At 53.7% G+C, this 23,319-nt stretch overlaps 1 protein-coding gene across 2 annotated transcripts; it reads left to right on the top strand.

The window, feature by feature from the left end:
* The first annotated feature begins 316 nt into the window (after positions 1–316).
* Positions 317–14,718, top strand: LOC101101923 (SEC14-like protein 4). 2 transcript variants are annotated; one of them, XM_027956770.3, is made up of 12 exons: positions 317–403; positions 2,024–2,099; positions 6,381–6,424; positions 6,713–6,772; positions 6,900–7,088; positions 8,637–8,732; positions 9,054–9,114; positions 10,016–10,099; positions 10,431–10,537; positions 10,612–10,751; positions 10,851–11,020; positions 12,739–14,718. In XM_027956770.3, exons 1-12 carry the CDS (start codon positions 350–352, stop codon positions 12,876–12,878), a joined length of 1,221 nt encoding a protein of 406 aa, XP_027812571.1. In that variant the 5' UTR covers positions 317–349; the 3' UTR covers positions 12,879–14,718. The 2 variants fall into 2 exon arrangements, with proteins under 2 accessions (XP_027812571.1, XP_027812572.1); XM_027956771.3 differs by having other exon boundaries at positions 11,123–14,718.
* Positions 14,719–23,319: the final 8,601 nt, after the last annotated feature.

The following is a 23,319-nucleotide window of genomic DNA, read 5'->3' as shown; positions in this document are numbered from 1 at the left end:
GTTGCCCACGTGTCTCTGATGCCCCCCTGTCTTGCCTGTCCCTGTGGGACCCTGTGGGAGCCCCTGGGACGAGGTCGCCGGGAGGTGGGAGGAGCCTGGTGGCCCTCCCCGCCCCCCAAGCCCCGCCTGGAGTCTGTGCTCCGGGATCCCTCTGGGGCGGGTCACCTCCCTGCCGCGGGTAGGGTGTGCCTCCGCGACTGTGGGAAAAGGCCCTGAGCGGAGGCGCAAAGCTGGAAGGAGGGGTGCTCTTTGGCCCGTGGGGGCGGGATCAACATCCGACCCGTCCGTCAAAAACAGGCCGGGCGGCGGGGCGGGCAGACCTGCCCTGGACGCCGGCGCTCAGGGCATCATGAGCGGCCGAGTTGGGGACCTGAGCCCCCAGCAGCAGGAGGCGCTGACCCGGGTGAGGAGCTTGGGAGGGGGCAGGCTGGGGCAGGGCCCGAGCAGCCCCCGGGGCACAGCCGCGAAAGGGGACCCGTCGGCTCCAGCGCACAGGTTGTCCAGGGAGCTGGGCACCCACCTGGGCCAGGAGCCCCCCTCTCTGGGCCTTTCTGCGACTCAGTCCCGCTCTCCACCTCTGCCGGCGCCTGGCCACCGAGCCCTGTCCCTTGAGGGAGGTGGAGGAGGTTGGCCCTGCCTTTTGCACTGAGGCAGCCTTGGGCAGACAGCCACCCAGGTCTCCTGCCCGGATTGCAACCTTTGTTTGCTTGGTTTCTCTCCGCGGCTTTCTGAATCCCCAGGCGGCAAGCCTTCTCGCTATTGTTAATGTTTTCATTAAAGGGAAATGGGGATGGGGGGGATTGGTGCTATCAAGACAGTCCTATGGGACTCCTCTGAAAGTGAAAGTGAAGTCGCTCAGTCGTGTCCGACTCTTTGGGACCCCATGGACTGTAGTCTACCAGGCTCCTCCGTCCATGGATTTTCCAGGCAAGAGTACTGGAGTGGGTTGCCATTTCCTTCTCCAAGAAATCTTCCCAACCCAGGGATTGAACCCCGGTCTCCCGCATTGTAGGCAGACGCTTTACCATCTGAGCCACCAGGGAAGTCTGGGCCTCACCTGGTAGTGTCTTAACCATGAGGAGCTCTTAGGTGCTACAGCATTAATCCTGTTTGCCAGGAATTCCTTGGCAATCCAGTGGTTAGGACTCACTGCTGTGGCCTGGGTTCAATCCCTAGTCAGGGAACTAAGATCCCACAACCCTCTGGCATGGCCAAAAACAAAAAAAACCAATCAGTTTGCAGATGGCCAGAGGCCGGAAGCTGTGAATTCAGGGTGGCAACAGCGGGGGACAGGGGGGCATCGCAACTGTTGCTGTTCTGTCCATCAGTCATGCCTGACTCTTTGCAACCCTATGGACTGTAAACCACCAGGCTTCTCTGTCCATGGGATTCTCCAGGCAAGAATACTGGAGTGGGTTGCCATTTCCTTCTCCAATCACAGCCGTGGCTCACACCTTAAGCCTGTGAAAGGGCAGTTTCAGACGCTGGAGAAGGGTTTCTTTTGAGGCTCCTGGTTTGTGAGCCCCACATGTATCTGGCACCTGCTGCAAGCCAGGCCTGAATCTAAAGCCTTTACCTTTACAAACCCCTTTGACTGGCACAAATGTATCATTATCCCCACTTCATAGACACGGAAACTGAGTATCAGAAAGGTTAAGCTACTTGCTTCCAAGTCCTGACCCTCATGATGCAATATACAGGCAACGTCTCCAGAATGTTCTGGTGGGCCTGCATCAGATTCACCAGGGATGTTTATAAAAACAGAGATGGCACAACCCTCCCTCAAACCTACAGAACAAGGGTCTTGTGGGACAAAGAACCCCTCAGGTTTGAGAAGAATCCTACTCTTCCTGCCATGGTGGGCTGAGGGTTGGCCCATTCCCAGGTCGCAGCCTGGTCCGGGCACGTGCTGCTAACTCTGTGGGGTCCCTGGGCAGGGCTGACCGGCAGACTGAGGCTGGGAAGGTCTGGGACAGGGTTGGGATTGTGGGAGCCCCTCTGACTATTTCATCCTCTCCCTCAGTTCCGGGACAACCTTCAGGACCTGCTCCCCACACTGCCCAAGGCTGATGACCACTTCCTCCTGCGCTGGCTCCGAGGTGAGGCCAGCTGGGGTCGTTGGAGGCTGACAGGGTGGCAGGGAATGGAGGGTGCTTCAGGAAAGCGGGTGGGAGACTTTGGGGGACAACCCTCAAGAGTGGGCTGGAATCTCAGTTCCCCTCCAAATCAGCACAGCCCAAAAATCCTACAGCGCCTCAGTTTCTTCATCCATAAAGTGAGCATAAGGCCACCTCCCCAAGGGTGTTATGAATTAAATGAGAGGGTGTAGTGCCTGGCATGGGTGGGCAACAGGGTGAGGTGGGGTTAGGGGTGACACCTGGGACATTCTCAGGATGACAGGCCTGGCCAGGTCTTGAGTAAATACCACTGAACTGTCTTCAGGACTTGCCCTTGGGTCTGTCTCCAGTTCCTTGAAGACAGGGCTTCAGGTGTCGTTCTCTCAGGGACCTGACACCAAGTGCCGAGTGAACGTTCAGAGAATGGGTGTAATTGAAGGCAGAGGAGGAATTTCCTCCAGGAATTGCCACAGTAGTGCAGATTAGTTAGAATGACAGAAACCACCCTAGAACTTAGGGGATCAACTTCATGTCATCTCAGCATATCCCATGGGATGGCTTTTGAGCTTGAGCCAGGAGAGAAGTCAGAAGCCAGGCTGGAATCAGACAGAACAGTGATTGCTAGCTGGGTGCCCATACAAGCTGCCTTGGTTTCCTGGCCTGTGTAATGTTGGTCTCTACCTTCAAGGTGCTGTGAGTCACACCTGAGGTCATGGGCGCACACAGAGCCTGCACAGAGGAAGGCCTCCCTTCTGTTCTGTTTCATTTGATCATTGGTTGTTTTTTTGTTTTTTTTTTTTTTTTTAACAAACTTCATTTTTTAGAACCATTCTATAAAGATTTACAGTAGAGTTGTGAAGATAGTACAGAAAGTTCCCATAGATGCTGAGCGTTAACACTTTGCCTTCATATGTATGTCTGTGACCTTTAATGAACCATTATTGCTGTGTGATTAGTAATTAAGATCTGTGTTTTATTTAGACTTGCTTAGTTTTTTTCCATTCCGGGATCCTATCCAGGACACCACATTCCATTTTCTTGTCCTGTCTTTTTAGGCCCTCTTGGCTGAGGCAGTTTCTATTTCATTTTTAATGTCGTTTTAATGTCTTTTTCCCCACCCAAGCTAAAAAAGGAGTTGGAACAGTAGATTTCTTTTCTTTTTTTTTTTAATGTGGAGTATAATTGCTTTACAATGCTGTTAGTTTCTGCTGTACAACAAAGTGAATCGGTTCTATGTATACATACATGCCCTTCCCCTTGCACTTCCCTCCCGCCCCTCTAGGTGATCACAGGGCCCTGAGCACCAACCCCCCGATCCCGCCCCTCTGGGTCATCAGGCCCCGAGCACCCACCCCCATCCCACCCCTCTGGGTCATCACGGGGCCGAGCACCCACCCCCCCATCCTGCATCCTGTCTGCCCCTCTGGGTCATCACGGGGCGAGCACCCACCCCCCATCCCGCCCCTCTGGGTCATCACGGGGCGAGCACCCACCCTCCCATCCCGCCCCTCTGGGTCATCAGGCCCCGAGCACCCACCCCCCCATCCTGCATCCTGTCTGCCCCTCTGGGTCATCACGGGGCGAGCACCCACCCTCCCATCCCGCCCCTCTGGGTCATCAGGCCCCGAGCACCCACCCCCAGCCTGCATCCTGTCTGCTTTACACAGCGAGTGTGTGTGTCAGGGCTGCTCCCTCGGTTTGCCCCAGCCTCCCCTTCCTCCCTGAGTCCACACATCCATTCTTTACATCTGCACCTCTATTCCTGCTCCGCCAATAGGTTCATCTGGACCATTTTGGGGACGGTAGATTTCTTAAAGCCACTTGATACAGCCTCAGACCTCTCTCCTCCTCCTTTGAATCTTTTTGGGTTTAAAAATCAGCTTTTCAGGTACCTCGTGGGTCTTAGATAAAAGAGTGAAACCGTATGCGCTGCAGGCGGCTGGGTCAGGGGAAGGAAAAGGACCTGAGACGGGAAGAGGGTGCAGGCGTCCGACGCCTCCCCTTCACAGTGCCGCAGATCTGCTGATGCGGCCCCGCCCCCTTCAGCTCAGCTCTCCTCCCAGCCTCACAGGCTCCAGACAGGGTCAAAGGCCAGGGCTGAGCTCAGCCAGAGGCTGAGGAGCTTTCCTGACCCTCTGAGGCTGATTCCTTTGTTTTCCTTTGTCCCCATCCCTCGTCTGGGTCCATCTCTCCCTCTTGGATGCCACCTCCACGAGGGCAGGGACTGTGCCTGCCCGGTACTCCAAGTCTGACACATAGTAAAAAAGTTTTGAGGACCCAGTAGCAGTGTCCAAACCACTGTCTATAGGACCAGAAACCACTCTCTGGTTCTCAGCAGAAAAATCTCCTAGAGACATCTCACAGATATTTTTAAAGTCAATAAAAGAATATCAGCTATGATTTATGCACTAACAAATTTGAAAATTTAAATGAAATGGATACATTCCTGGAAGAAGACAAAGAAAGCTCTCAACAGATCAGTAAATATGAAAGACATTTAAATGGTAATAAAAACGTCCCCTCCCCTCCAAACTCAGACCACAAATGGCTTTGCAGGTGAATTCCTCCAGTTTTAATACCAGCTAATTTCTAGGTATACAAATTGTTTGAGTTGTTTTCAAATATGTGAAAGAGTGAGATTTATTTTATGAGGCTTGGGCACGTTTGATTCCCAAGCTAGCTAAGGACAATAAAAGGAAATTCTAGGCTCATTTCACTTACTAATGTAGATGTAAAGATGTCTAAATAAAATATTGCATAACAGAATCCAAGAAGGTATTAAAATTATGCAATAGTATCAAGGAGAGTTTATCTTGGGTATGCAAGAAGTGTTCAACATCAGAAAACTTAGGGAATTCCCTGGTGGTCCAGTGGTTAGACTTAGAGCTTCCATTTCAGGGGGCACTGGTTCGCTCCCTCATCAGGACAATCCCACAAGTCATACAGCCAAAAAAAAGACAAGAAAGGAGAACCTATCAGTGTCATCGAACACAGTAATGGAGTTAAAGATAAGAAATTGTATGGCTATCTCGATGCAGAAAAGGGCCTCAGAAAAGGTTCAAATGTTATTTATAAGACAAAAGTCCTTCAGGACATCCTTTGAATAACTCTTAAAATGATAGTCCCAGATAAACTAAGGCTCAGAGAATGTAAGTGACTTACTCATGGTTGCACAGCAAATAAAAGGACAAAACTAGAGTTTAAGCTCAAATCTGACTCCAAAGCCCATGCTCTTACCCCTCCTAACACCGGGGGCATCTCTGCTTCCTGGGGGATGTTAAAGGTTGCAGGCTAGATCAGCTCTAGAGTGAACAAGTTTAAAAGGTCTGGAGGAATTTCTCTGGTGGTCCAGTGGCTAAGTCTCTGAGCTCTTTCTTAATGCAGGGGGCCCTGGTTTGATCCCTGGTCAGGGAACTAGATGCTACATGCCGCCACAGCATCCCACGTGCTGCAACAAAGACTCAAAAGTGCTGCTGCTAAGACCCGGCACAGCCAGATAAATAAATATCTAAAAAATAAAGGCCTGGATAGTATATGCTGCTGCTGCTGCTGCTGCTAAGTAGCTTCAGTCATGTCTGACTCTGAGGAATATGACTATGTAATGTGATAAATATCGTTGCCTTGGCAATCGTTGCTGCTGCTGCTGCTGCTAAGTCGCTTCAGTCGTGTCTGACTCTGTGTGACCCCATAGACGGCAGCCCACCAGGCTCCCCCGTCCCTGGGATTCTCCAGGCAAGAACACTGGAGTGGGTTGCCATTTCCTTCTCCAATGCATGATAGTGAAAAGTGAAAGTGAAGTCACTCAGTCGTGTCCAGCTCTTCGCGACCCCATGGACTGCAGCCCACCAGGCTCCTCCATCCATGGGATTTTCCAGGCAAGAGTGCTGGAGTGGGGTGCCATTGCTACTAGATACTATATTCAGTATCCTATAGTAAACCATTATGAAAAAGAACACATATGTATGTATAACTGGATCACTTTGCTGTAGAGCAGAAATTAATATGACATTATAAATCAACTATACTTCAATAAATCTCTTTTTTTAAGTCCTGGAAAATGAAATCAGGGGCCTTCCACAGTCTTCAAGAGGATTAAAGATCCTTGCTTTAAAAAAAAAAAAAAATTCCAGACTCCCGGTGTATTCCTGGAGCATCAGGAAGGTGTACCTTCCTTGCCCCTGGAGCTTATCTCTTTATGAGTTGTCAGAGAATAGCTTAGGCTGCATTCTGCCTCCAGCCTCCTCTTACCACTCCTTCTTGCAGCCCGGAACTTTGACCTGCAGAGATCAGAGGACATGCTCCGTAAGGTGAGACCCCGTGCTCACGAGCATCCTGTCTCCTACACGTTGCACCCCCGGAATTATCCCCAGGGATTATTGACAGAGGCCGGGGACTCTTGCCCAGTCCTTCCCCCTCCATCCCTTTCTGCCTCAGATGCGGGTCCCCCACAGCCCTCGTCCCGGCGTTCCCACCCCCAGTCCTATGTTGGTGGTGCCTGGGGTGGCTCTGGCGGGATCCTGGTGTCCGTGGGCAGAGGGGCGTGGCCTGTGAACCTCTGGGGCAGGCAGTCTGCAAGTCCAGCCGTGCCTCCGCAGCATGTGGAGTTCCGCAAGCAACAGGACCTGGACAACATCCTCGAGTGGAAGCCCTCAGAGGTGAGCCCACGTGGGGTCCCCCAGGCCACTGCTGCCCCCTCAACTCACCCACCGCGTCCAGCCGCCCGAGGGAGTGGGGACCTGGCCTGGGGGGCTGCTTCGAGTCAGGACCTCACCCCGTGTCCAGGTGGTCCAGCGGTACGACGCCGGCGGCCTGTGCGGCTACGACTATGAGGGCTGCCCCGTGTGGTTCGACATCATCGGGACCATGGACCCCAAGGGCCTCCTCCTATCAGCCTCCAAGCAGGAGCTGATCCGGAAGCGCATCAGGGTCTGCGAGCTGCTTTTGCACGAGTGTGAGCAGCAGAGTCAGAAGGTATGCGAGCGGGCAGAGGGCACGTGGCGGGTCCCGTCTGTCCAAAGGCTGGCACCAGGGCCCGCGAGGGAGGCACCCGCTCCTCCCTGGCCTCCTGCACACTGGGCTCTGCTTCTCCTGCCGTCACACTTGCACAAGCGTCTAACACGAGCATCTGACACGTGCACCATTCTCTGCTGGTGCACACCAAGGGTGGCCAAAGCCCTTCCCCTCTGACCTCGGGTGAGACGCTGACCTTGGTGCTACGAATCCTCTAGCTCTGTTCCCCCGGATCCCTAGGAACAATGCGTGGTCAGCTTTGCTTACAGAAAAGATGTCCCTTGATTGTGTAACTGTGAATCCCATTGCTTTGGGCTTTCCCCCAAAGCTGGTGACCCTTCAATCTGGGCACATCCCTGGTGCCTCTAGGGAGTTACTACCAAAATATGTGGGGCACGGGGCTTCTAAGCCAAGAAGGACCACACCCGCCTTTGCAGGGCTTCTCTTGGCCCCTGACTCTGCTTCCTGGTCACTAGCCTTCAGAGGGAATCTAATGCCAAGTGTGGCCGGGTTGGTTTTGTGAGTCTAAGTGTCTAAAGCTGTTATGGCACTGTGGGATATTATGGCTAATATATATGTGTCCCCATGGGACTCCACACAAGGACAGGGCCTGCATCCCCAGCATCTGGCACAGAGCAGGGCACAAAACAGATCCTCCACCGAGATTTGTGGCAGGCAGGAGAGAATTACCTAATGCTGTGTGTCGTGCGTGTGTGTTCTCATGTAGATGGCTCACTTAGAGGCTCAAAGCAGGGTCTCCCACTTCACAGACGTTTCCAATTGGAGCCAGCAGTTAAGGTGGTGGTGGCACTAGTTAGTATCTGTTAAACAGGCGCTGGCCAAGCACCGGACCCTGGGTTCGTTGAATCCTCACAGCTGATCTCTCAGGGCCTGGAATTATCCCCATCTTACAGAGGAAAAAAGTAAGGGTCAGAGGGGTTAAAAATCTACCCAAGGCCTGGTGGCTCAGATGGTAAAGAATCTGCCTGCAATGCAGGGAGATCCAGGTTCGATCCCTGGATTGGGAAGATCCCCTGGAGGGGAGAATGGCAACCCACTCCAGTATTCCTGCCTGGAGAAGTCCATGGACAGAGGAGACTGGTGGGCTGCAGTCCCTGGGCTCAAAGTCAGACATGACTGAGCGACTAACACTTTCAAAGCCACACAGCCCCCCAGCAGCAGTTCTGGCTTGGATTCACCTGTGGGGCTGCATCACTGGCTGACAAGGATACTACTGGACGTGAAGATGCCCAGTGAACAAATGATGTCTTTAATTACAGTTAGCTCATTCCAGGCTACAGTGTTGAGCAGTGTGTGAGGGCCACCACGCTAAGGCTCAGAGTGGCACCTCCTTAGACCCTGGATGGGCTCTGTCTGTTTGGAAAATGCTGTGGGCAGCTGGGGGAGGGGGCAGGTCAGTGGAGGGAGGGATCCTCGGGGGCACTCTCTGCCCAGGATCTCCTGGCTGGAGCCGTCATCTGACCCAAGTACCTGCTCTGCCCTGTGCAGCTGGGCAGGAGGGTCGACACAGCCGTGATGGTCTTTGACATGGAAGGGCTGAGCCTGAGACACCTCTGGAAGCCAGCGGTGGAGGTTTACCAGCAGGTGAGGTTGGCCGTTGGCTCCAAGCCAACAGGGAGCCACACTGCCCACACCAGCTTCCGGTCCATGGAGGCGGGGTCATTTCCCAGGGGCCCCAGACAGCAGCCAGTGAAGCTGACCTGGGGATCCAGCCTCCAAGGAGAAAGTCTGAACAAGAGCTCCGCTGAGGATGACAGCCATGCTCCCTGGGAGGACGGGATGGGCTCCTGGGGTGTGGGAGGGGGCTCTTGGGGGCTCGCGTCTCAGCAGCATCAGGGACTGCAGAAATCCGGGGACTGGAGGTGTTGGAAGCTGGCCTCGCTCAGACTCTTCTTGACCCCACAGTTTTTTGCCATTCTGGAAGCAAATTATCCGGAGACGATGAAGAATTTAATTGTTGTTCGAGGTGAGCCCACCATGGGGATGACCTCCTGGGCTGGGAAGGGTGAGGAATGGGGGAGGGGGACAGCAGGGAAGCCACCCCGACCTGGGACTGTCAAACCCTCCTGAGTGGAGAATGGGTCTTTGTTTGTTCAGCTCAGTCCTTTGGTGATTCTTTTGGAATATACAAAATCATGCTCTCGTGTGCTGCAACAACATCAAATACACCATGTCTCTAAATGTTTACTGTAATTTTCTTTACCGACCTGGTTGGGGACTGGCATCAGAGAGTCCATGGACTGAGACTCCGTGAAGTGGAAAGAGTCCGTGCCTGCAACGGCTACGTGACAAAGGACTCACTGCACATGTTCTAGGGTCAGATGATCTGGCTTCCCATCAAGTCATTGGAGCAAATCAATGCCACCTCATTGAGCCTCAGTTTTCCCATTCTGTAAAATGGGGATACAGTGGCACCTTCCCTATAAGACAGCTGTGAGGTTACATGAGATAGTCTGTGGGGAAAGTGTAGCACAGAGCCTGGCCCATAGAAAGCACCCAGCAAGCTTGAGTCATCCTGCTGGAATATGAGGTCGAGTGCAGATGCCGCCTACTTGCACCCAAGAGGGTGCCAAGGCAACATGGGCAAGCTGAGAGTGTGGAAAGGAAGAGGCGCCCCTGGGGAATCAACATTGCTGATGCCCTACCACAGGGGAAGAGGAGGCAACCATTTACTGTTTCTTTTTATCTCCACTTTTCAGTTAGGAGTGCTAAGCCTCAGAGAGGGTGAGTGAGTAGCTGAAGGTCTCACAGCAGGAAATGGCAGCATCTGGATCTGTCCAACCCATGTCCCACCCATGCCTTTGGCTGTGACCTGTGTATCCAGGTCCTCTCCGGTCCAACTTCTCAGGGGGGTTTGTGTGTTCCAGCCCCCAAGCTGTTCCCCGTGGCCTTCAACTTGGTCAAGTCGTTCATGGGTGAGGAAACCCGAAGGAAGATGGTGATTCTGGGAGGTGAGTGACCCGGCCTCCCAGCTGTGACGCCTCTGCATCTGCCTGGAAGCAGAGGCTGATGCCAGAGGCTCCACTTCTGTGTAGCTCCTCCTCTTTACTCAGGCCCTGACCTTGGCCCGACCCTCAGTGAACTTTGCACACTCATTCGAGGCTTCGGGCCCGAGACGATGGCCTGGGTGGCCATGCGGAGCTCCTGGGTGTTCTCAGGAGTTGGTGCCCAGGGGAGCCGTGTAGGACACATCAGGTCTCTCCCTAGGCTTGGCCCCACTGCCCTCTGTTGAGCCCCTGACCACCACCCCCCCGCCACAGAACCCCACTTTTGTCCCCACAGGCAACTGGAAGCAAGAGTTGCCTAAGTTCATCAGCCCTGACCAGCTGCCCGTGGAGTTCGGGGGGACCATGACTGACCCCGACGGCAACCCCAAGTGCCTGACCAAGGTCCGATGCCCAGAGGACGGGGAGGAAGGGGAGATGGCCGTGGTGCGGCGCCCGCTCACCACCCTCGCCCACAGATCAACTACGGGGGCGACGTGCCCCAGCATTACTACCTGCGCAACCATGTGAGGGTGCAGTACGACCACCAGGCGACCGTGGGCCGAGGCTCCTCCCTGCAGGTGGACAACGAGATCCTGTTCCCGGGCTGCGTGCTCAGGTGGGCACGGCGCCCCCAACACACACACACACCTGGGCACGGTCGGGAGGGGCCTGGAGCCCAGGCAGGTGGCGGTCAGTGGGGCCCTGTCCCCTGCAGGTGGCAGTTCGCGTCAGACGGAGGGGACATCGGCTTCGGGGTTTTCCTGAAGACTAAGATGGGGGAGCGGCAGCGGGCCGGAGAGATGACGGAGGTGCTGGCCAGCCAGCACTACAATGCCCACATGGTGCCGGAGGACGGGAGCCTCACCTGCACGGAAGCCGGCGTCTGTAAGAGCTGCAGGGTTCGCTGGGGTTGCTTTCCTCCTCATGGTGGAGGAATGATCTGACTTCTCTTGCCGGTCTGGCCCCTCTGTTTGCTCCTATTTCCAGCTCTCGGGGTGGGTGTGCGGCTCTGTGCAAGCCCCTAGATACCCTGGACGCCGGGGCATCAGCTTCAGGTTGGATCTGAGGAGAGGCTCCCAGGTGTGGGTACAAGAGCGGAGAGGTGTGGTGGAGCGCAGGGTTGGCAGCCCCGTGGACTCAGCTCCTGGGAAGACCCTTCACCGCACTCGACAGGCTAAATGAGAGACAGCTGGAAAACAGCCATGGGCTCAGCATCAGGGCTCCCAGGCTGCCCACCTGCGTGGACCACCCGAGGAGATGACCCTTCCAGGTGTCTGTCCCCCATTCCTAGGCCTCTTGGGCTGGTCGGTTTTGGCAGAAGCGGTGTTGCCCAGGGCTATCGCTGACCTCCCACCTCTGCGGGGAACAGCACGAGGTTGATGGTCCCTGGAGAAGGAGAATGGGTTCAACCAGGGCTTCCCAGGTGGTGCTAGTGGTAAAGAATCCACCTGCCAATGAAGGAGGCGTGGGATGGGTTTGATCCCTGGGTCGGGAGGATCCCTTGGAGGAGGAAATGGCAACCCACTCCAGTATTCTTGCCTGGGAGATCCCATGGACAGAGGAGCCTGGCGGGCTACAGTCCATGGCGTCACAAAGAGTCGGACACAACTGAGTGTATGAGCCAGGCACACTCAGTTCACTTTTCTGTGCAAAGCAGGGATTAGAAGGGTGCAGACAGAACCCTGGATGACTCCTCAGATCCAGACTCATGTTGGACCTTGGCAGTGAACAAAATACCTCTAACAGAGACATAAGAGGGACTTCCTGGTGGTCCAGTGGTTAGGACTCTGCACTTCCAATGCAGGGGTCACAGCCCACCACCTGACTGGGCTCCGGGCCCCTCCCAACAATGCCCAGGTATGAGAGGGCCGCCATGCCTATCTGAGCGCACAGCCCGGAAATAGGATCTTGTTGTCCCCCTGGTTGACAAACTAGGATCCCACATGCTGCACAGCACGACCCAGAAGTGTTTTTTTTTTTTTAATAATAAAAATTTTAGGGACCTCCTAGGTGGTCCAGTGGCTGAGACTCTGCGTTCTCAGTGCAGGAGGCCTGGATTCGATCTCTGATCAGTGAACTAGATCCTGCGTGCCACAGAAAAGTCTTCCCATGCCACTGCTAAGACCTGGTGCAGCCAAATAAGTAAAATAAAAATATTAAAAAAAAATATTTTTAAAGACAGGAGAAAGTGGCTGATGGGGAAAGTAGGGATCCCCTCTGGGTTGGAACATCAGGATAAGGGAATCCCAGTCCCTCCCCTCCCTTGCTCTGGAATCATCAGGTCTCATCAACCTCTGTAAGCCCGTTTCCTTATCCGTAACGTGGCTATGATCGTACTTCCCGTGGGGCCACTTTGAAGATTCAGGGAGCTGTGAGCCCTGACATGATGCCCAGAGACGGGCTGATGCATGCTGGCGGTTACTGTGACTCCTGCGGTTAGCACAAGCATCAGCCAAGGAGATAGTTGGGAGGCATGGGCTGGGAGCCAGGCCGTGGCTGACCCACCCGCCCCACCCACGGTCCTGGGCGGCCCCTTCCTAAGGGCACCCGGGTGTGCAGGTATGCTGGGCTCGCTTTGCCTGCTTCCTCCTCTGTCTCTGCAGACGTCCTGCGCTTCGACAACACCTACAGCCTGATACACGCCAAGAAGATCAGCTACACCGTCGAGGTGCTGCTGCCCGACAAGGCCTCTGAGGAGAAGATTCAGGGTCTCGAGGACTCGAGACAGTCCCCACTGCAGTGAAGACCCCGCCGCCCCTGTGCCCGAGCTCTCCGACCCCTCAGCACCCTGCCCTGTCCCTGCCCTTCCAGGCAGAGCGGTGCAGAAAGGGACCACAGAGAGCCTCCCACCTCAGCTCACCTCGCTGTCTCAGCTCCTTGTGGGCCCGCCTGGCTCGGCGGCCCAGCAGGAAGGGGACCCCCAGTGTGTTGGATCACGGGAAGATCCTGGTGGACACTGCATCCCCTGTTCACAGAGAGAACCCTGAGGATGAGTCGGTGTCCAGGAGGGAAGGTTCTGCCTGCAGAAGCTGCCCTTGTGTCCTTCCTGACCAGGTCCCCGCATCCTAGGGCGCATCCACGCCTGACCCTGGTTTAGGGGGGTGTGCCTGAGCCCCAGCTGCAGGGAGCACTGCTCAGGCCGGAAGAGCAGGGAAGCCCCATTCTCCACAAGTAGGGGCTCAGCAGGGATGCGCCCCAGGGCCGGCTGGAGGCAGCTGGGGAGAGGGATGGGCAGGGCTGGAGCGGGGCTGGGGCGGGGGTGGTCTCTGTTCTGACAGAGCGTCAGCTGTCCGGGTTGGCTCTACCGCCTTTGGAGGGAAAATCAGAAAGGGAGTGAGCCCTGGCAGGGACAGCCATCGGCGGAAGAGCCACACACAGCCTTCCGCAGAGCCGAGTCTCTCGGGAATTCCCACTGTCCCCCACCCCGCCCCCACCCACTGTGATCCAGCCGACCTTCAGCCTGGTTTCTTTCTGGCTCTGAGTGGGGCCAGGACCCAAGCAGAGCTGAAGGGAGATGCAATGGGCGTGCTGGGGTGCAGAGTGGAGCTGCCATCCCAGGGCGCCCAGCCTGGACTCGGACTTGCTCCTTAGGAGAACCATCAGGCTTTTCCTCCATCTTTGCGTCTCACCAGGGGGACAGCTGAAGGTGGGCTGCCAGCCCTCCTCCTCCCGCTCCCCAGATGCGACTCAGCAGCAGGCCCGTGAAGGCTTTGTTCCTCAATGGCTGGCTCTCCCGGGGCCCACAGCCCACAGCCCACAGCCCACAGTCAGGACCACTGCCTGCTCTGCTGGAAGGACTGCACCCAGCAGGAAGCTGCCAAGCTGACTGGGCTCTGGAGTTGACTCTAGTTGTCAGTGAAGCCATCCATCTGGCTGGATGGGCATGCCGCCCTGCCAGCCTTCACCCTGCCCCCTGCCCTCTGGCTGGGCCAGGCCAGTGGCCCCCAGTACCTCTGAAGACCCGACCCCCGGCTCTGGATCCCTGCAGGCCACTCGGGTGACGTCCCCGTGAGTGAGTGGCCAGACGTCCCTGTGAAAGGGGTCCTTGCTGCCAAGCATTAGCATCCTGGCTGCCCAGGCCCTTCCCAGGGACTGGGAGCCTCCTTGAGCCCCACTCTCTAGGTGCTTTGCCAGCAAGAAGCCCGCCTCTGGTCCCTTCCCCACTCTCAAACTCTGTGCTCTCGTCTTCCCTGGTTAATAAGAGGTTTCTTGATCTCCCAAAGCCTGTTTTAGGCAAGGACATAATCATGCTTGGGAAGGTGCGGGTCTTCTGGTGAGCCAGGTGAGGTCCTGTAGACCCCAGGCCTCCTTCTGTGGACCCAGTCCCCCATCCACCAGAAGCGATGGAGCACAGAGTCTGAGCAAGGTCTCTGCAGCCATGCAAAGCAAACTAGCTGAATGCCAGTACTTCCTTGGCAGTCCAGGGGTTAGACTTCCCCTTCCAATGCAGGGGGTGTGAGTTCAGTCCCTGACCGGGGAGTTAAAAGTCCCACATGCCTCAGGGCTAGAAAACCACAACATAAAGCAGAAGCTATGTTGTAACAAATTCAATAAAGACTAAAAGACATAGTCCACATCAAAAATCTTTAAAATAAGAAGGAAAGAACTCAGCTGTTAAAAAGAATTCATTTGAATCAGTTCTGATGAGATGGATGAAACTGGAGCCGATTATACAGAGTGAAGTAAGCCAGAAAGAAAAACACCAATACAGTATACTAACACATATATATGGAATTTAGGAAGATGGCAATGACGACCCTGTATGCAAGACAGGGGAAGAGACACAGATGTGTATAACGGACTTTTGGACTCAGAGGGAGAGGGAGAGGGTGGGATGATTTGGGAGAATGACATTCTAACATGTATACTATCATGTGAATAGAATCGCCAGTCTATGTCTGACGCAGGATGCAGCATGCTTGGGGCTGGTGCATGGGGATGACCCAGAAAGATGTTATGGGGAGGGAGGTGGGAGGGGGGTTCATGTTTGGGAATGCATGTAAGAATTAAAGATTTTAAAATTTAAAAAATAAAAACTAAAAAAAAAACATTAAAATACAGAAAATATTTTGATGTAAATTTGATAAACTACTAGAAGAGCTCTAATCTAAATAAAAAATTAAAATCAAAAAAAAAAAAAAAAGAAGGAAAGAAACTGAATGTCACAAGCCAACGCTGCAAGGCACTCTGGTTCAAAGGAGTGTTAATCATTAGGCAAGAAAATTAAAAAAAAAACAAAACTGCCTAACCATACCAAGGGGGGAGCCTGGGGCCATCAGGAGAAAAGTCACACAGCATCTCATGTCCAAGAGCACTCTCACATCCCGGATGTGGTAGGCTTTCCCATCACCCCAGTTGCACAGGTCATCCTCTGTGCAGCCTCCCACTTGAAGGGACCTCTAGAGCCCGCGGGGTCCTGGCTTCCCAGGGCCATCTTCCCACCGCCCATGGCAGGCTGTGGAGGGCACAGCCAGCGGCGGCAGGGGGACCCTGTGCCAGGTTTCACTGGGCACAACTGTCATGACGGAGACTCCCAGTGCCTTCCTGGCACCTTCATGTCCCTCGCCTTGGTTTGTGGATATGAACGCTGACCCTGGCCTTTCTAACCACCCAGAGCCGACTGCCTAACCCTCAGCACTGCCTCACATGGTTTGCTTGCAGGCAGCAAAGACTGCTCTGTCCCAAGCACAGAGGTTTTCCGAAGCCCTGACCACAAAGAATTTACACAGACATGGTTGTGACGTGGGGGTCAGGTGCTGCCACGGCGACTCTGAATCCCAGAGCTGGCCGAGAGCATCTTGTGTTCAGCCGTGAGGGCAGAATCTGCTTACCTGGAGGAGGCACCTCAGGAGCTAGAGAGGGAGCATGTCTTCAGCAACCCCCATCCCTGTGTCTCAACACTTAAAAAAAAAAAAAAAAGGATGGGGATGAATTCCCAGTGGTTCGGACACCATGCTCTCATAGCCAAAGGCCTGGGTTCAATCGCTGGTCAGGGAACTACGAGCCTGGATGCTGCACAGTGCAGCCAAAAAAAATTCTTTTTGAAAAAAAAAAAAAAAAAAGGAAGTAGCCCAGAAAGGAGCTGGTTTACCCGGAGCTTGTTTTCTTGTTCGTTCACTCATTAATCAATGTTTACTGAGTGCCCGGTGCCGGGCACTGCAGGCCGTGGGGGTCCTGGGGACCCTGGACCGATTTGACTCCGCTAATGGGAAGCCCGCCTACAGCGAGGGAGGCAGAAGTGACTCCTGTGATTATCAGATGGGAGGGCGCCATCACGTGGGCTTAGAGGGGCAGGAGCCAGATGCAACGGGCCTTCCAGACGGAGGAATGGGGTGAGGGCGCCTGTGGGGTGTTTGAGGCTGGAGGGAAGCCAGAAGGGTTCTTGGGCGGCGCTGCTAATGGCTCTCTGATGTTTGTCATTTCTGTGTGTGCACATATGGCTGTTATTAACAAAGCAAAACCATTTTTTAAGGCAGGTTGCAAAACGGCCCTGTTGTTTGTCAGGAAAGGATGGCAAATCTCCCAGGCCTCACCGGCTCAGGGGAATGGAGGCGGGGCCTGCCGTCCCAGTCCTCCTCCTGGCTGCAAAGCCGCAAGACCTTGACGGGGCGGGGGCGGGGGCGGGGGTGTGGGGCGGCCAGGGGAGGGATAGAGGCGAGGGGCCTACAGGGGTGTTTTGGATGTAGTTGGAAAGACTCTCGTGCCCGTCACATCTCCACTGCTGTCCACTCACCTTCCAAAAGCCCCGGCTGAAGGGGGCATCCCTGTGAGACAGCCAGCTTCACCAGCGCTCTGTGGCATGGCACTCCAGTTTGCACAGAGCCTTTATATGCAACCCTGAAGCACCCAGGAATTACAGCCCATTTTACAGGTCCGGGAACCAAGACTCGGGGAGAGGGAGAGCCTTGGCCAGAAGCTTGTGTCCAGAGGCAGAGGTGGATCCAGAACTTCCGTCAGCTCCCGGCAGCGGCCCCACCCGGCCTCTCAGGGGAAGGGCGGGTCTATGTGGGACGGTGGGCCCCGGCCAGGGAGCTCCAGCCTGGGGCAGGGGGCACACAGCCGGACTGGGCAAACAGCTGGGTTCCTGGGGTTGGGGCGGAGATGCCCAGGGTCTGGACAAAGCTGCCTGTACATTTGTGCCTCAGTGGGACATGACTCCACTCCAGCTCTGCCCCCACGACTGGGCGCCAGGCCTGGGCTGAAGCTTTGCCTCCAGAAGCTGGGAAAAGTGAGGATCAGGGCAGGAAGGGAATTTTCAGGTCGATGAACAACATGAAGAGGAGGAGAGGACTTCCCTGGTGGCCCAGAGGTTAAGAACCCCACCTGCAGGTGCAGGGGACACAGGCTTGATTCCCGGCCCAGGAAGATCCCACGTGCCGTGGAGCAAACTAAGCCCTTGCGCCACAGCTACTGAGCCTGAGCTCTGGAGCCGGCAAGCTGCAACTCCCGAAGCCCCCGCGCCCTAGAGCCCTTGCTCTACAAGAGAAGCCACCACTCTCTGCCACTAGAGAGAAAGCCTGCATGCAGCAATGAAGACCTGGAGCAGCCAAAAATAATTTAATTTTTAAATAAATTTTAAAAAAAAAAGAGGAGGAGATGAGACGTGAACCCAGGGCCATCTGTGCAGACAGCACGGAGCTTGCTGAGCACGCTCGGCGGATGGGCTTTGCATCAGGAGGCTTCAGAGAGAAGGCGGCTACGGCAGGCCTGGGCTGACGGAGTGCTGCGGTGACTGTGGCAGCCTCGCCTTCGGCCATCAGAGTGCGGTGTTGGGCCGGCAGGGCCTCTGTCCCCGAGGAAGCAGGAACTGGGTCTCTGGGCACTCCGCTCAGGAATGCAGTGCCTTTGAGACCCAAGAAGCCAAGCTCAGCAGGCCCTGGGCTGTCTGGGGCCGTCAGCAGAGGCAGAAAGAGGGGGTCCGACCGGGGTTCGTGTCCTGGTTCTCAGCTTGCTGGCTTGCTCGCTAAATACCTCTGGACTCCACCCCCAGCACCACGGCCACTGCCCTGGTCTGGGCTTCTGGCATCTCTTGCTTGGATGTTTAGAAAGGAGCCTGTGAATTTCTCTATGCCTCTTCCTGCCCTCTTCTGTCCCCACTCCACAGGGCAACCAGAAAAAATCTCTGAAATGAAAATCTGATCCCATGGTTCCCTCCATAAGCCCTCCACTGGCTACCTGTTTCCCCTCAAGAGGGGTCATTCTCAGTGGTGGCTGACCAGGCCCTCTGGGACTTGACCACAATGGGCCTTAACCACATCTCCTCCCACCCCAACAACCTGAACTCACCAGTTCATCAAGCTCTGTCCTTCCTTCCTCCCTGCCTTTGCTCGGCCTGGACTTCCTCCCCAATCTTTTTTGTAAAGTTTTGGCCACACCATGCAGCACGCAGGATCTTAGTTCCCTGGCCAGGGATGAAACCCAGGCCGCCTACATTGGCAGCGCAGTCTTAACCACTGGACCACCGGGGAAGTCCATCCCTCCCCGATCTTGCTCCGTGCACCCTCAAGGCTCCCGGAGCCCTCGTCTGGGAGGCCTTCCTAGGCCTCTTCCCGACCCCCAGCAGGGTTCAGGTGCCTTCTCTGTGTTCTCGGAGCGACAGGACCAGCTCTCATCACACAGTGGAGTTGTCACCTGCCTCGTGTTGACTCCTGTTGATCCCCACCCTCACTATCTTGTGTTGATTTTGAGAAATAAACATAGTCTTCCCTGCTTTACAGGGGAGGAAAGTAAAGCTGAGAGACACGTTCATTTGCTCAGTGATGGTGTCAGGCTCGGAATTTGGGATGTCAGGCTCCAGAGCCCTGCGTCCTCCTCACCCATCTACCCTCAGAGATTGGGTCATACCAGGAGTACGGCTGGAGGAGGGCAGAACCTGGCAGCATGACTCAGCACTCTGGAGAGGCCCAAGGAGAGAGTTGGGTGGGGCAGCCGCAGACAGAGAAGGACCCAGAAAGGATGGGCTCGGCTCGCTATGTCGGTGTCCTGGAGTTGAGGGCAGGCGGGGTGAGCGGCCCAAACATAACCATTAAAACCAGGTCTACTGATCACTTATCATGTGCCGGGAGGTGGTAAAATGCCTTTCTGGCCTCTTCTAACCATCCCAGCAAACTTATAAGAAGGGAATATTATTAGCGCCAATTTACAGATGAGAAATCTGACCCTCAAGCTCACCTAGCACATTAGAGGGGAAGCCAAGGTTCAAACTCGGCTGTTTCAGCACCATATATTTTTGAACCATTTGAGGATGATTTGCTCAATGTTGGGAGAGGAACTGCAGCTGCTGGTGATTGTTTGCAATCACCCCCAGACTCAGCCTGCCCCTCAGCAGTCTTGGGCACTCCAGGTTCCCCAAGAATGGCAATAAAAGCAGAGACCAGGTTGGCATAATCTTGGAACACTCCAAGCCCTTAGGGTGGCCCCTGGTATCGTGAGCAGGGGTATGCCAGCTCTGGCCCTGGACAGTGTACAAGCTCCTCCACTTTGCAGCCTCCTTAATAGCCCTACTCCATGCTCCTATCACCATAGCAACCCATTCCTATGGTAAACAGCAAGGGCATGTTGGCTGAAAACACAGGGGACGGCTTCATGACCTTGGATTTGGCAGCAATGACTTCTTGAAAATGACACTAAACACACAAGTAACAGAAGAAACGACAGATGAACTGGACTTCATTACAATTTAAAACGTGTGTGCTTTAAAGGACCTATCAACAGAGTGAAAAGGCAACCCATGAAATGAGAAAATATTTGCAAATCATGTAGCTGATGAGATTAACATTCAGAATGTATAAAGAACTCCTACAAGTCAGTGACAATAACAACAAACTCCATTTAAAAATGAATAAAAGACTTAAATAGATGTTTCTCCAAAGAAGATATACAAAGGGGCAACAGCTCATGAAAAGATGGTGAACATTACTGATTACTAGGGAAAGCAAAGCAAAACCGCAGTGAAACACCACCTCGCACCCCTGAGGATGGCTGTTGTCAAACAACAGAGAATGCTAAGTATTGGCGAGGATGTGAAGAAACTGGAACGCCTGTGCCTGGCTACGGTGAGTGTAAAATGGTGCAGCCACTGTGCAGGACAGTATGATAGCTCCTCAAAAAATTAAACAGAATTACGTTATGACCCAGAAATTCTACTTCTGGGCAGGACTGCAACCTGGGGCCTTGAACAGGTGTTTGTACACCGATATTCATAACAGTTTTATTCATAATAGCCAAAAGGTGGAGACAACCCATGTGTCCATTAAAAAATGGATGGATAAACTAAATGTACTCTGTTCATACCATGGAATATTATTTAACCTTTAAGAAGGAATGAAATTCTGACACATGCTACAACCTGAATGAACCTTCAATGACATTAAACTGAGCAAGAGAAGCCAGACACAAGGACAAATACGGTATGACCCTACTCCCAAGAAGCACCTGGAGTTGTCAGATCTGTATAGACAGAAAGTAGGATGGTGGTTGCCAGGGTTACTGACCTTTCCAGTCAGGCCCCAACAAGGGTCCCCCTACTTGTTGTCATTCACGTCAAAAGAATGAGACAGAGTTTAGTTTTGAAAGAAGAAGTTTGCACGCATGCTCAGTCAAGTCCAGCTCTTTGCAAACACATGGACTAAACCCCGCCAGGTTCCTCTTTCCATGGAATTTTCCAGGCAAAATTACTGGAGTGGGTTGCCATGTCCTACTCCAGGGTATTTTCCCGACCCAGGGATCCAACCCATGTCTCCCACATCTCCCGCATCGGCAGGTGGATTATGTACCACTGTGCCACCCGGGAAAGCTTTATTTCTTTCATCAAAGGATGGAGAGGTACAAGCTCAGGCTCTGGAGTCCAGGGTCTCCTGACAGGCCACGGGCAGGGCTGCTTTATAGGATCGTGGGGAGAGGCCGGAGTTCTGCAGAGCTGCACTGCTCCCGGCTTCAGATCGCAGGGCCGGGTGCAGCATCTCTGCATGCGGCTCGCTGCTGCCATCTTGAATTGAGTGTCGTGTGCAACACTTCTGCACACGGCCCGCTGAGCTGAGGGCTTGCCGCAGCCATTTTGCACTAGGAACTCTGGTCTGAAGAGCCGAAGCAAGCTCTCTGCATGCAGCCCCCTGTTAGCAATTGAAACTAGACTAAGCACAGAGGAAAAAGGGAAAAAAGGTTAGACTTTATTTCATTACCCACATTCTATTTTAATTTCCTGAGAATTGTTCCTGAGCTTTGCCAATGACACCAGGGGCTTTAAGGAGAGGAAGCAATGGAAAGATAATGTTTAATGGGTGCAGAGTTTCAGTTTGGGAAGATGAAAAATCTCTGGAGATGGATGGTGGTGATGGCTCCCCAACAGTGGAAATGTACTTAATCCCACTCAAATGCACTCTTAAAAATGGAAAATTTTATATTAGGCATATTTTACCACGATAGAAAAAAAATGTTTTTAACAGAGACCTAAATATAAGAGCTAAAACTAAATCTTGGGCCTTCCCTGGCAGTCCAGTGGTTGGGAATTGGTCTTCCAATGTCAGCAATATGGGTGTGGTCAGGCATGAGATCCCACATGCTTTGCAGCCAAAAACCAAAACATAAAGCGGAAGCAATATTGTTACAGGTTCAATAAAGACTTTAGAAACTGTCCATGTTAAAAAAAGGAAAGGTTGAACGTAGAATTACTACCTGCAATTCCACTCCTAAAGATACACCCAAGAGAAGTGAAAGCATGTTTTCACAAAAATTTGTACAAAAAATGTTCATAGCAGCCTTATGGCACCCTGCTCTAGTACTCTTGCCTGGAGAGTCCCATGGACAGAGGAGCCTGGTGGGCTGCAGTCCATGGGGACGCTGAGGGTCAGACACGACTGAGCGACTTCACTTTCACTTTTCACTTTCATGCACTGGAGAAGGAAATGGCAACCCACTCCAGTGTTCTTGCCTGGAGAATCCCAGGGACGGGGGAGCCTGGTGGGCTGCCGTCTATGGGGTCGCACAGAGTTGGACACGACTGAAGCGACTTAGCAGCAGCAGCAGCAGCAAAAAGTAGAAATAACCCAGATGTCCATCAGCTGATGAATGGGTAAGCAAAATGTGGTATATTCATGCAAAAAATTATCATTCAGCTATGAAAAGAAATGACATACTGATGCCAGCTCCAGTACGGATGAGCCTTGTACACATTATGCTACGTTAATGAAGCCAGTCAAAAGATCACATGCTATATGATTCGATTCATGTAAAATTTCCAAAACAGGAACATCCATCGAGATAGGAAGTGGATTAGCAGGAAATGGGGAATGCCTGATAGAGGGCACAGTGGTGTTGGAGGCGGGGATAATGGAAATATTCTGCAATTGGGAGCTTCCCTGGTAGTCTAGCGGCTGACAATCCAGCCCTCCAGTGCAGGAGAGGCAGGTCCCATCGCTGGTGGGAAAACTAAGTCTCCATATGCCTACCCAGACCACGCTGCGAAAACTAAGACTCCATATGCCTACCCAGACCACGCTGTGAAAACTACAGAGCCCACGTGCTCTGGAAGCCACGTGCCGCAACTAGAGAAAGTCTGCCAGCTCCAAGAGGACCCTGCGTGTGCCGAAGCTGGGAACCCGACCCAGCCAAATAGAAAATACATATTTGTAGACAATATTCTGCAACTAGACAGTGATTGTATAAGATTATACAACCTTGTGAATATACTTTTACACTTTAAGAATGGTGAACTTGCATGTGAATTCACACTCTAATAAGAAGGAGGTGAAACTGCCCAGAGGGGAAATAAGGAAAGTGGACCATCCCAGGGTTCTACCCAGACCACCGCTGGGACTGGGCAAGGCGCTTCTCCTTCCACCTCTCCTTTTCAGGCCACCCCACCTCACCCCACTGTGTTCTGAACCCACCCTGGCCTCTTCCCCAGCAACGCTCACCCCATGGCGAGGCTCGCTCACCCCCCGGGGCCCCTGGTGTACTCACCCAACTGGTTCTGATGCGGTGGCAGTTCGCATTTCCTAGTAACTAGTGTCTGGAAGGAGGGGTCCAGGGTGCAGAGTGGCCCTGTCTATCCCCCGCGATTGTTTGCTTGGGTCCTGGTTGTTGCCATGGGCCCCTGAGAGCTTGGCAAACTAGGACTTGGAGAAGCTGGTACTGTGGGTGGGGGTTCGGGGTGATTCTTTTTCACCGAGGTCTCTGTTTCGAGG

The sequence above is a fragment of the Ovis aries genome, chromosome 17 (genome assembly GCF_016772045.2).
Source record: "Ovis aries strain OAR_USU_Benz2616 breed Rambouillet chromosome 17, ARS-UI_Ramb_v3.0, whole genome shotgun sequence".
NCBI lineage: Eukaryota > Metazoa > Chordata > Mammalia > Artiodactyla > Bovidae > Ovis > Ovis aries.
Note: the sequence above shows the minus strand (reverse complement) of the source record. Positions and strands in the feature narration are given on the sequence as shown.